The sequence below is a fragment of the Eurytemora carolleeae genome, unplaced genomic scaffold (genome assembly GCF_000591075.1).
Source record: "Eurytemora carolleeae unplaced genomic scaffold, Eaff_2.0 scaffold267, whole genome shotgun sequence".
Classification (NCBI taxonomy): Eukaryota; Metazoa; Arthropoda; class Copepoda; order Calanoida; family Temoridae; genus Eurytemora; species Eurytemora carolleeae.
The window spans coordinates 268824-283091 of record NW_019396281.1 but is presented as its reverse complement, the minus strand read 5'-3'; the positions used below and the strand labels follow the sequence as shown (position 1 = coordinate 283091).

The following is a 14268-nucleotide window of genomic DNA, read 5'->3' as shown; positions in this document are numbered from 1 at the left end:
CGTAAACACATGCGAATCCACGGGGCAAAATGTCGACCAAAAACTAAAAAAGCTTTTTACTCTCAAACCCCAAATCTAAACTGTTGAAAAAAGAGAGATTATAAAAGTTTCCTGATCTCTGAATGGTTCATCATGTTTTGCATAAAAATAAGCATAAAAAAAGAAATATGTTATTTTACAATTTTGCTAGAATTATCAGTAAATCTTTAAGAAATATTCAATGTTCTCTACATGGATCCGGGATCAGCGTCAAAATTAAATGATTCCTAAGCACTGGACTACTTCAGTCTACTGAAAAAACCTTTAAAATTAGACTTGTCTTAAATTAACCTACTTCTAGAAATAAAATTTTAATTTGACTATATTTGAAGTATACTTCACTACTCTCTTGTCTGACTAATCAAATAACATGGAAAACTTTAAAACAACCACCGGCAGCTCTAACTTGCTTCTATTTCTAAAAGGTTAAGACTGGCAGAGAAACTACATGCTTTAAACCACATCTTAACTAACTAAATAACATTTTGTTCGCAAAAAAATTCAAACGATTGTTAAAAAGAAATATGTTTATTTGTCTGAAAAAAAATACTACCCAATACAGAGATTGGTCTGAGTACAGCACACGGGTACAGTGCAGTACACAGATGCAGTGTGGTACACGAGTACAGTACAGTATAAAGCGGCGGTACAGCACATGGGTACAACACAAAATGCAAGTAGAACAGGACTGGAGGACGGGGGGAGACAAAGAATTAAAAATTCATGATTTAGTAATGCTTTGTTCTAGGAAGGAGTTTACGTGATTGTAAAAAAAACATGGGAACAGTATTCTGTGATCAATCCTAAAGTTGCCCGAGGAAAAGTCTTCGAATGTGAATTTAACAGAATGTAATGCGTGAAGATTTTATTTGATAGGAAACGAGAACTGGGCAATCGTAGTTTCTGCAACACATTGAACATGAATGCCAGTTTGTGCACAGAGCAGGAAAATCACATCTTGTCCCTAGGACAGGACAGGTAGGTAAATGTGTCCTGCTTCCAGGTTTCCATATAAAGAGGACAGGTGAAGGATGTTATAAACTGGTAAATGTAATTATAAGCTTGAATATCGTGTGGATTGAGACGGAGTCAAATAGATCTCCAGGTTTCAGCTCCCGACCTGTCCAGGATCATTGATCCCTTATTGATCCAACCAGAGATTACTGTTCCCTGGGTGGTCCTCTTGGTCCACCTCCTCGTGGTCCACCGCTTCCACGTCCACCACCACCGCCGCCTCGGGGTCCAGATCTAAAAACAATCCTATTAATTCATCACAGGCTTCGACAAAAAAAAGATTTTATTGGAATGTTATTTGAATCTTAAATTTTATTAGACAAGAACTAGTTTCATCGTTACGTTTTTCCATTTTCGTAGAACAAAGCTTACAAATTATGAAGCGCATACAATGTTAAGGAATATTTATATTTTTATCCTCTCCCCTAACCCAACCCAAAAGTACGCTCTGAATACATCAAAAAACAAAACAATAAGCCTCTTAGGCAGCAAACCATGGACCAACTGTTAATGATGTAAAGTGGTGGCAGAAAACAAAAAAATATCAATGAAAATGTATGCATTAGTTGTTCTCATCAGTTTCCATGGAAATGAAAATCTGCTAATTACTGATCAGCACACAGTAGCAGGATTATCAAAAACAGATGTGAACATATTTAATATATTGACTGTTGAGTTGTTACTAATATTTAGTTAATCAAGAAATAAAATTTGATTCGACTTCAAAAATACGTCTAAAATGTCTCCAAAAATGTCCACTTATGGACATTTGGATCGAAATTCATACATCAGTTTTCAACTTTCTTCATAAATACGAGTAGAAGACGGAAAATTGAGATAACACTAGACTAAATAAGCTGTTTAATGACGATTGTTCTCACCCTCTAGGACGGTCGCTTCTTGGCCGATCGTTGCGATCCCCGCGATCTCCCCTGTATTCCCCTCTTTCACCGCCACGATCAGTCCTGTCTCCGCCACGATCATTCCTGTCTCCGCCACGATCATTCCTGTCTCCGCCACGATCATTCCTGTCTCCGCCACGATCATTTCTCTCTCCACCGCCTCCTCTTCCTCCCCTATACCCTCCTCTATCTCCTCCGCCTCCCCTACCTCTGGAGTATCCACGACCACCTCTACCGAATCCTCTGCTCCCCCCGCCTCCTCCTCCTCTACTCCCTCTAGGACCTCTATCCTCTCTTCTACCCTCCTCTCCACTATCCTGAGCTCCTTCTGGTTTCCAGGTTCCTATCTCAGGATCAGGTCTATATGTTGGACCTACAATACAACATCAGATCAATAAGATTTCTATTCGGAAAATCAAAACTGGCAAGTGCAATAGGGTTAGTTAGGATTTACTAAAAAGTATTAAAACGGCGCAGGTAATAGTTTTCTTGTAACCTAAACCAATATACACATTCAACAAACTTCTGTTGAACAAAAGTATGGATAAAAACATTGAAAAAAACTGTCCGATTAAAAAATATTTTTTTATTCTTCATACTCCAATTTCATCATCCTTTATTCTACATTTCTCACAGTAAAATGCATGTAGACCTTTGGTTTAAAGTATAGCCCATGTAAGAAAAAAGCAAATAAATTTATTTTACTATATTTAGATAAAATTAAAGACTTAATTAATAACGGAGACCTCATTATTTTGTTTCCCAAAAATTGACAAATGACTGTCAACGGTAATTTCAGAGAAAAAAGTATTGTGGAGAACAAGGTCTCTGCCAGAAAATGGTTTCCTTAAAATAATAATAATAAGTAATGTCTAACCTGCTGCTGCCGCCGCGTATCCTGAGACACGAGGCTTCGTTTCTTCCTGCGTAGGCTGGGGGTCAGGACGAGTCGCGTCAAGAGTAGATTGATCTTGCGTATGCTCCTGAGAGAAGGGAGGATGGGTTCCTCTCTTCTTCTCGTAAATGTTCTGCTGTTCGTAATCCTGGTTAAATGTTTCCTGTTTGTTTAAGGACTCCTGTTCCTTGAATATCTGCTGTTCGACCTGTTGTAGGTTGGTGGGCTGGAAACCAGGACCTCGGCTAGAAAAAAAAAACAAATATAATAATATTGGATAATCTATATAATAAAGCTCTTCGCTTATGTATATATAAAACAAGCTGGACCGATTGGGCTGAATTTTTTTGCGGAAACTCATGAGCGGCCGGGGGGGGGGGGGGGGGGTGTTATAGTTTTAAAAAATTCTTAATTTTCTTTTGAAAATTTTTCATTCCACGGGCAACGCTGGGCCCTTCAGCTAGTTTGTATATATATTTATATATATTTATATATTAGCTATAGGTGGCCAAACGGCTGGAACGAATTGGCTGAATTTTTCAGGGAACCCATGGGAGCAACATAAGCAAAAAAATTAGAATTTTTTTCTTCATCAAAAATATATTTTTTCTCCAACGGGCAACCGCCGGGCACTTCCAATAGTAATATATATAGCTGATAGTAGCAGAATTAACGATTATCTACCAAAGGATGGATCTAATCGTAGAATAGAATAAGTACAGAGTACAGGATCATAACCTGTTCAGAACACTTCGCCCTCAAACCAAGAATCTTAAATTGTTAACAGTCAATTAATGAGATTATCCAAAATTTTCCTGTTTCTGTATGGATCATCAAGTTTCAGCATAAAGATGAGCAAAATTTCTAAATTCGAAGTCTTAACAATTTCTAAATTTAAAGTCCAAACAATTTTTAAATCCTGATGACATGTCGACAACCTGGATCCGGATCCGCTACCAAATGAAATGGATCCTAGCACAGGGTAAGTTTACTGACAAGTTATTCGTAAAATCTCGCCAATCAAACAATGCCGTGTTTGCAAGGCCTAACACGATATTTTTCAATCTATCCGTGACTTGAGTTAATTCAAGTTCACTAATTACAGTGCAATTAAATTATTAAGTATTTAGTAAAACATATGCGAGGACTGGAGATTTAAGTTCAAGTTTAAATACTTAAAAATATTTTATGACTTTAATTTACATTTAAGATACTTTTGACTTAAAAGTTCACTTGCTTCCCTTCATTGTCATTCCCAAAATATATTTCATCGTTTTTTTCATCGTTTTTTATTCATTACAATCTCTTCTGTTCCAGTTCCATCTATTCATGCACAATTAGCACTCTCAACTAAATTTTTTTTTTTTGCTTTTTTAAAGAAACGTATTGCTTAGGTTTAACAAGTTGGATTTTAGGTTTATCTGCTACACAACTGAAATGAAATGACAAGCTAAAAAGGGACTAAAAAGGGAAAGTGGAAGGGGGTATAGGCTTAAACCTGAGCATTTTAGGAAATAATTGACAAATATAAGAGTTCTATCTGATGTTTCTGTCTCGAGAAGTTGATATAAAATTGTGTCAAAGTTATACCAAAACTCGTATATGTGATGTTTGGTAAAAGTTTTAAAACCCTATCATACTCAGCAAATAAGATACCATTCAGAAAACGACGATATCCTAGAGGAGCCTGAGAACTCAGGTTTGCTCCTTTTATAATTTGAATTTAATAATTTTTCATCTTTAATACATATAATTACACTATGATACTTCACTGCCATTACTTGAAGTTCTGATCACGTGATACATACGAATCAATTATATTTTCAATTATATCTATTAAAGATGAAAAATTATCAAATTCAAATTATAAAAGGAGAAAACCTGAATTTTCAGGCTCCTATATAATTATAGGTGAAACTTTTTAAAACTTAATTACGGGCTCAAACTTTTCAGTTTCTGGGCAGTGAGTTTAATTTATTTACCCTGCAAGTTGTTGTTGATGCAACTGCTCCAACTGCTGAAGCTGAGGATGTCCAAGCTGTTGCTGCTGTTGATGATGATGATGGGCTAGAGCAGCTGCATGCTGTTGCATTAACTGATGCTGATGTTGAATACCGTTGGTGAGTGAAGTTGGAGGAAGAGGTTGGAACATGGGGGCAGGATATACCTAGAGAATATATAGAATTTTAACAACTTCAACACAGTAAAAAAAAAAACAATGAAAAGTGACTTATTACAATGTCTTATCATTTTTTTCTTCTTCCTAAATATCTTATTTTGATTCTGAAAGGTGAGGTTAACCCTTAAGATTGAGTTGTATGCGATTAGGGGCCGAGCTCTGCAATCTGAATGGTTTGATGCCTGTTTTAAATAAGATTCTTGGTATAGATAATATTTAGCACTTTTTTCATATGTAAATATCGACAAAAAATGAGCCAACCGATTTCAAGTGAAGACACTTTGAAACCACAGTGAATTAAAATCAAGCCAGGTATTTGAATCATACGATTTGTTGAAATCATATTCTCGAAAAATATGACAATTTTACCTGATCTGGTTTCCTAGCACCTTGTACCATAACTACTGCAGGGTCCATCATAGGGGATTCTAGATCTATCTGGGATTCCTAGATATATATTGGTATTAGGGGATTCTAGATCAATCTGGTATTCCTGGATGTATATTGGTATTAGAGGATTTTAGATCTATCTGGGATTCCTAGATATATATTGGTATTAGGGAATTCTAGATCTATCTGGGATTCCTAGATATATATTGGTATTAGGGGATTTTAGATCTATCTGGGATTCCTAGATATATATTGGTATTATGGAATTTTAGAGCTATTATAATATTACACTATAATGATTTTATAATTTTTTATCCTTTGAGTCGAGATTAAATCTTTGAATGTTATGTAGTTTCAATCAAAGAACTAGATACAGGAATTGTTATGTTAAAAAATTTACCGGACCCGCTCCCGCTCATCAATATTTCTACAAGTTTTAGTAGATTCACTTAATGAATTTGTGCTTTAGCCTATATTATAATACAAGTTTTAACTTAGCTTAAAATCGTCAAGAAAAAAATGCTTAAATGCAAATTTGAAAGTGCATAATTGAAAATTTCCATATATCCTGTCCAGCATTGATAATCATATTAAATTTTTTTGTCTAAAATTGTGATTTGCTAACGAGTGTTTTGTAAAACACTATTTTTTTTGGCCCATCCTGTATTTTTGGAAAGCAAAATAATATATCATTTTTTTTGAAGGCTTATCTGTCCAAAATAATTAAAATTAATAATGATCATTTGAATAAAGGCGATAGCTCATCTGAACAGCTTCAATTTGTTTTAATTTCAATATTTTAACTGTTTGCTGGTTTAAATTTGATAATGTCAGACTTTTTTGTGAATGAGGATTAAATTATGAATCAATAATAACCTAATTTGAACAATGAATAAATTCAAAGTATGTTAAATGCTTTTTCATTTCCGATATGGTGTCGTAAAAAATGGAATTGAGCGATAGTTCAGATTTTCAGTAGTCTAATTGATATAGCATCTCCAACATTGAACGTATTAAATGTCGTCCTCTATCTCTCAACATCTTCCTTCGAGAAATTTGCTATACACAGGGTGGTACTGTATTTACCTGTAGAAAATTAAAACTGGGTTCCGGTGCGGGAGGCTGAACTTCAGGTCTATTCTGATCTAAAGCAGGGGCGGGGCTAGAGGGGGCGGGCCTTTCTTCAACTACAGGGGTGTGCTCGGGGACGGGCTCCTGGGTGAGTAAGGAAGCTGGCTGTCCCAACATTCTGTTCATTTCTGATTCGTCCTGAAAATAAAGTTCCTCCTTACATTGTCAACCATAGTCTATACCATGCGTCCGTTAGTCTGTTTGGAGTAAATGTTACTTCCAACTCAAAATTCTGTTCTTATAAATCTTTTGTCCTTTGATAATTTTATTTTGTCCATTGAGCTTTATTTTGTGTCTATTGATCTTCGTGTTGTGTCCAAGTCCAGTAATCTTTGAATCGTGTCCATTGACCTTTGGATTGTGTCCATTGACCTTTGAATTGTGTGAATTGATCTTTATATTGTGTCCATTGATCTTTGAATTGTGTCAATTGATCTTTATATTGTGTCCACTGATTTTTTTAATTGTGTCCGATAATCCTTAAATGGCTTTCGATAAAAATGAATTGAGTCTGTTTGTTTGTACCTTGTGTCCGTTTGTCTGTTTCTCTGGTTCTTCTTCAGTATCCTCGTCATCTCCATCCTCGTCCTCACTCCTGCTCTCAACATCTTCCTAAACAAATATAAATAATAAAAATAACGTCATACTTTCTGATTCTCCTCGATCAAACTCTTTTCTCTCTTTTATTTTCCATTTATACATTTAATCGTGGCTTGTCTTTTCTTGATTTTATGAAGAAAAAATTAAAGAAAAGACATTTTGACAGCGTAACCTTGAAAAATACAATTTTTCCTTGTTTATGAAGTTATTGCAAATGTATTATCTAAATATTGACTTGTGTTTTTAAGAAGTGCGGAGGTAAAGAATAAGAGCCTGATTATGGACAGTGCTGAGCGCGGTTTCTTCTAAAACTCCTTTATTCATGAAGTTCTTTTAACAGTATTATTTACTCAATGCACTTCTTAATAACTAAAATATAAACGAACTTCTTGCAAATTAACACCATGCATGATATACACTAGCTTACACAAAAGAGAACAATAAACATAATGGTGCCACCCAGGAGGATGTGTTCAACCCAGGAGGATGTGTTCAACCCAGAATGATGTGCTCAACCCCCCCTCCCAATTTCTTGTTTCTAATCCTACCTTGGCATTGTTGCTCTTCTCCGGAACTGAGTGAAGGAATCCCGAGTCAAGAATAGAGTTGATGGTTGAGTTGAGATCTTTATACGATGTTCCATTCACGGTCTTCGCCTACAGCAGAATACAAAATATTAGTTTCAACAGATATTTACAACAGGAACCCTCAATTAAATTGTGTCTACCTGCAACTTGAGTGTATGCACATTGCACACTGAACCCAGATATTTTATGCTCGAACCATTTCTTAATTAAATAAAAAAAAATTGTATTCACCTTTTGCTCGTAGAGGTTGAGAAAATGCTCTGCAGCAAGAGCTACGGCAGCCTCGAACTTGGCAGGTTCAACATCCTCCCGACCTGGAGAAACCAGCAGACCAAACCCAGTCAGATCAGACAGTGCAGCCCTAGTACAGAATTTATTGAGGAAACGGTTTAAACTCAAATAAACTTGGATTTGCAGAATATTTTGAAGTAAATTAATGTTTTTATCGTTACGGCCAATTTACAGATTATAGATAAAATTATAAGTGACTCTCCATTTAAAGTGGTATGTCCGATTCACACAGTATTATTAAAACAAGGTTGTGCACCAAAATCGCCCCAAAACAGTTAAATCTAGAAATTTGTTTATATAAATAAATAGATAAATAATTACAAGATCTGAAAAGGAACCCGACATGGTACCCCAAGACCGCCCTCAGGATGCAACATGCAGTCTGCAGCCTGGAATATATTCTAGGCTATCACACAATGTTTAACGCCCGTGTGATAGTGATACATTCCTAATGGCTGGCAGCCCGAAGGCCAGTTGGGTATCAAGCAACCACCCATAACGATAACCCCAGTGCATTCATTCATGATTAAATAGAGGCTCAAAGGGTACTAATTATACTTTTTTTCAGATATAAATTCAATATACTTTTTTTCTATATTTGAAAAACTTCAGTCCTAAAACTTTTTTGGGTTTCGGTCCCCCTCCAGTATAGTAGAGGAGGGGAATAATAATAAATGTTCCTCTGATTTCAACTCCAGCTCAAAGTGAAATTATCAATAAAAACAAAATTCGCCCGGGAGTGTTAAAACGCTTGTAAAATCTACATTGACATATGGCTTTGTCAAGGAATTTCAAAACTGATCCAGAGACGACTCGATCCACTGAAGTATTTAAATTGATGTGTATTTATTTAAAGGAATCATCAATTAACGAATAAACCCCTTAATCGATCTCGAGCCGGTTCCGAAAAAAGGCCATTGATAATGGTTAGATTTGTATTCGATCCCAAAAATGATCATACAAACTCTGATTTTTGATTCGTCAGGTTAAGTACACAGATTTGATTTGTGGTTGCGATAAATGATACCATTAAAATTAGGAATCAATACTATATTGATTAATGATTTGACATAATACTTAATTTAAAAATTTCAGATCTAAGATATCACGACAAACAAGCCTTTGGGTCCATAGATGCCACAATCCACATGAAAAATTGTTAATAAATTATTTATAATAAGTCGACTTTTTAAATTCTGACACACCGAACTTGAGTCACATCAGGTCCCACACAAAATTGGTCGCAATCGTCTCAGCCGATATGATTAAACAAACAATCAGCAAACACATCCATTATGATTAATATTAATCCAGAAAGATTGACGAATAATATGTTCACTGTTCAGATATTTAAAATGTTAAGAAAGGTCATATATTGGAAGATAAAATGTAAAGAAGCATAGAAAAATAAAATGTGAATAAAAATAAAACAAAATATTGTTTAGAAGATGGTTTGTCTAGACAGAAAACTTCTTACCTCGTCATATTTGCTGACCGCAAGCTTTTGATCTTCATTCAAAGCTTTACCGGCGGCTTTACTTTCACGATAGGTATCAAGCTTAGCCTACAATAAAAATAGGAATAATATAAATATAATCTGAAAACTAAGTATAATTCCCTCCCCCACAAATAAAAAAAACAGCTGAAAGCGACATTTAATTTCAGGCAAGGAATTGAACCCTCTCTTCCAAACTTTTATTGAAACAAAAATGGTACAGAATTGCGTAAAATCCAATATCAGTAGAAATAAGTAAACCCACCAACTTTTAAAGACAAAAACCCGTCTATACGCAGTTAGAAAAAAAAACTTATATGGGGTCCGTGTTCCATGGGTCCGTCCTAGTATACGATTTTTGGACGCCCCTCCCCATTCCTATCAATTTAGTACACGACAATTAATTTAAGTTATGTTAGGATTAGGTTAGGTTAAGACAATTTCTGGGCCGAGCGCTGTGGCTAGGGGGCCGGGCGTTGCAGCCAAATGGACCATTATATCCCTGTGTTACATATACGTTACATATAAGATCCATGTACAAAATTGATAGAGGGGGGGGGGTCCATAAACTCGTTCTCTTAGAAATTACCCTTTCATCTAAACTGGGAGTGAGCTAAACCTTCAGCAAACTACGTTACTAGATTCATATAAAAATTCGACATTTTGACCCAAGGAACCATTTACTAAATAGTAAATAGTCTTCTTTATATCATTTAGAAAAACTGATTTTATAAAACAAAATTATAACTTTAACGAAATGTCTTTCAGACAAACAAAACGCCCAAATTACAAAATGCATAATATTATGTTCAAAACATTTATTGCAGCAACAACGTTTGTGTAGAAAATGGTTCCGCTTCATTATTCTCAAGTTTTAATTTTTACCTTTCGCTTCTCTAAATTTCGCACTTTTTTCTCAACAATAGCCAGGGCCTGATTCAGACTTGACTCAGGAGGGGGTGATGGGGCCACAGCCCTATCCCCTCCTTGATTTTCAGAGATTTTCGTGCACAAAGAAGGCATAATCCTCGGGCAACAAAATAGGACTATTCGGTATATTGCAGCTTCAGTAAACCGACTAAACCATGGGGCTGTATCAGCTGATTAAACAGTTCAGGGAAAATATATTTCACTTAAAATTAAGACAATTTGTATATTTTCACTTACAGGTTAATTGTTTTGGTACTGAATGAAATAAAATTGAAAATATTTAATTTTGTTATTCATGTGATATTTTCATGGATGAATTGGCATTATTTTCAAATTATTAGGATTAATTAAATATTATATACTAACAATTTAATTTCCAAATTATACTCTTCCGGCAGTGGGGTAAATAAGGGGGGGGGTTATTGGGGTTATTTACCCGCCTCTAGAATCCTGGGGATCCCCTGCTGAACTATTCAGGCCCCATGAATAGCGAATTAAGTTACAAATTTGTTGTTCTTAAAAAAAGGTTGATTTTAAAATTGAATATCTTTTAAATGAATTGAGTCTTTGGAACAAAATCATATTTAAACCAAAATATCTTTAAAACTCGATGTTGTAAACCTTTGATATATTTCAAACTCAGATTATTTGCAAGGGCGTATACAGAAATAAATGTAGGGGGGGGGCAAGATTTCCCCTGTATACGCCCTTGATTATTTGATCTAACAGAATTCATAGTTTGACATATTCTGCATCAATTGGTTCCATAGATATAGCGGTTAGAAAATAAGACTTTGTAGCAAAGACTCCATTCCTTAGCGAGAAAATAATTTAAATGTGCAGATACTTCAGATATATTTCAGATTTTTAATCAACATATTCTTAATGATTCTAAATTCTAATACAGTCAAATGTATGTCAATGTCATTACGTAATTAGATGTTTTTTTTAATAGAAAAAAAGGGTATGGGCAATGGAAAATAAATTTTTACTTCTAAATAATGTCCTTTCCATATTAGATTTATTTAAGATCTTATAACACTATAACATTGACGACAAGAAAATTTTAGAAATTGGAAATAAGAAAATAAACAAAGACACTATTTTTTCAAAGTTTTGCAGAGTAGCTTTTCTAAAGATTTAAAAAAGTTACATCTTTTTCCTCTTAGAGTAAAACTCTAATTTTTTTATCTTACTTAAAATAGATTAAGATTTTTACGATCTTTGTAGTTAATATAAAATGAATGACTATAATGAAGGATATAAAACAAGGTAAAAGCTGAAAGGTTTGAAATGAAGCCTTTAGTTGATTGAGTTTGTAAATGCCAGAAATGAGTGGAAAATGCAAATCAAACCTAATTAAAACCAATAATTTGATATCCATCATGATAGTTTTCTGGGGGGGGGGGGGGGTTAAAAAAATTTCGACGACGAAGAATTAAAAAAAATTATCCTCCCCTACAGAATCTTTATTTACGCCCCTGTCTTCCGGTGTTAGTCTATCTCCTCATAGCCTAATGATATTGCATATTCTTCTTGCACTTATATCTTTCAAGATAACTATATAGTTCTTCTAATTAAAGATTTCCAAAATTTACCAGGTTGATTTTGTTGAAATTCCCTTCGAAGACAGGCGATAAAAAACGGATCTCCATTATTTTTCATTCTGTTTTTTTTCTCTTGTATAATTAACAGTATAATGTACGAAAGTACGTTACGAATGAAAATACCAAATGCAAAATTTTAAGATATTAAATACCAAAAATAAATTGTTATGTCAAAACAAAAATGAGAGCCTAATCTTTTTACTGTCACGTTTTCTGCTCGATATATATTAAATTACAAGTTTTCCGTAACAGAGTTGTTGATATTGTATAATGAGCTCAAATAATATATATTTCTGATTAAGTAGAGAGTACTTAGCGAAAAGCCATTTGTTAACCTTGTGATTATTGTTTACCCTATTTGTAAACAACGCTGATTTGTTTTTTCAATAAAAGTTTGAAGAAGCAATTGAGAACTGCAGCGCTGCCCAGTCTCAGGTTACTAAAAAGTAAAAGTTACTCCCGCCATCTACCCACACTTAAACGATTTTACCGGGAAACTAAATTTTCGTTATTAAAGTCGAGTGTCGACCCACTCAACTGTGAATCTGAAAACCAGGCTATAAGAGCATTCCCGTGGGTCTCCCTCGAATTCCTCAATCAAAATTTGATGCAAATCGGTCCAGGGATTCCTCAGTTGGGATCGGACAAACAAAGTTACAAACAGACAGACAGGCAAACAGAGATTACAACTTTATATAATATAGATAACATAGTCGACAAAACTAAAGTCTTGGGGTATGTGACTGATTTGCCTCAAATTTTTATTGGGGAACTCGAGCGACCCACGGGCATGTTCTTAGCTTACTGTTACTGAAGTTAATTATAGGGACAAACAGAAAGATACAAATACAATACATACAACAACTTAAGGTTTCTATAACAATCTACAGTCAAGGGCGTAAACAGGGGGGGGGCAGGGGTGGCAGTGGCCCCCTAGATTTAAAAATCGAATTAAAACAAAAACTCATAATTTATTGAGCTTTTGTCATCCCCAAGGGTATCTATGAGTTTCCTCACTAAAATTCAGCCCATTTGATTCAGCCGTTTGGCCAGCCATATCATATAGATTACAATTGTACTCCTACTTTTTTTTCACAACAGAAACTTTTACAGGTCATAATTATTTTCTGGACCTTTGTCCTTTTTCATCTCAAATAATTTAAGTTTAAGTTGAGTTTTTCATTTTCAAAAGTGTCTTTTCTATCTCTAGTTTAAATACTAATCATTAAACAGTATAATAAAATGTCGATTTTTTAGAAAAAATGCTTTTTTGTACCTTTGAAGTATCTTATACTTATGCCTGATTTCAAAGAAGCCAAAGGTTTTGAATTTACATTTCAAATTTTGCCCCCCCCCCCCTCACTGCAAACTAACTAGAAGGAGAAGGTCAATTTCAATTGACATTACTGTTACAGCTTTGTGACTCCGTTGCTCCTCTAGTTCTGATTTTACGCACAAACGTAAGAAAAGCTAATTTACTTGGATACATATTATAAATTCAAAACATTTTTGTTCTTTACAATATCTCTTCAATAACAGAAGTTAAAATAAAATAACATATAAGTTGTCAATCTAACTTGCCTTTTACTTTAGTTTGACGTGCCCTAGGAGCTCCAAGGGGGGGGGGACAAAAAATTTAAATTTCGCTTCAAGCAATTTTTACCCCCCCCCCATACATTTTTTATGTAAACGCCCTTGTCTGCATTATAATATAAGCTGAGAACATTCCCGGGGGCCTCCCGAGTTCCCAAATCAAAATTTCAGGCAAATCGCTCCAGGCGTTTCTGAGTTATGATCGGAAAAACAAACAAACTGACAGACAAATAGAGATTACAAGTTTACAACTTTATATGCATAGATTAGGAAGCCTATATTTGATAAATGTTTATCAGAGGTTTATAGAGTTGTATTGGTTAATAGACGTCATTCAGGAGTTTCAGGCTTACTTTAAGGTATTTGTTATCAAGTTGAAAACATATAACGTATCTGATTCTTTTAAAGCTTTCCCTTCTTTCTGCAATTCAATCGGAAAAGAAACTGTAATAATAATAATACAAATATTCTATCTCAATACATCTATTCTATCTTAATACATCTATTCTATCTTAATACAAATATTCTATCTCAATACATCTATTCTATCTCAATACATCTATTCTATCTCAATACATCTATTCTATCTCAATACATCTATTCTATCTTAATACA

General features: G+C 34.6%; 2 protein-coding genes across 2 annotated transcripts; both read right to left on the bottom strand.

Moving 5' to 3' along the window:
• Positions 1-548: 548 nt before the first annotated feature.
• LOC111700083 (eukaryotic translation initiation factor 3 subunit A) lies at positions 549-8552 on the bottom strand. Its single transcript, XM_023470897.1, has 10 exons — positions 8473-8552; positions 7969-8098; positions 7699-7806; positions 7076-7162; positions 6506-6688; positions 5399-5476; positions 4833-5017; positions 2833-3095; positions 1935-2328; positions 549-1287 (listed from the first exon to the last, which is right to left on the bottom strand). Exons 1-10 carry the CDS (start codon positions 8550-8552, stop codon positions 1200-1202), a joined length of 1596 nt encoding a protein of 531 aa, XP_023326665.1. The 3' UTR covers positions 549-1199.
• Positions 8553-9454: 902 nt separating this feature from the next.
• LOC111700096 (caprin-1) lies at positions 9455-10610 on the bottom strand. The gene is made up of 2 exons (XM_023470912.1): positions 10409-10610; positions 9455-9592 (listed from the first exon to the last, which is right to left on the bottom strand). Exons 1-2 carry the CDS (start codon positions 10544-10546, stop codon positions 9470-9472), a joined length of 261 nt encoding a protein of 86 aa, XP_023326680.1. The 5' UTR covers positions 10547-10610; the 3' UTR covers positions 9455-9469.
• Between the last annotated feature and the right edge of the window lie 3658 nt (positions 10611-14268).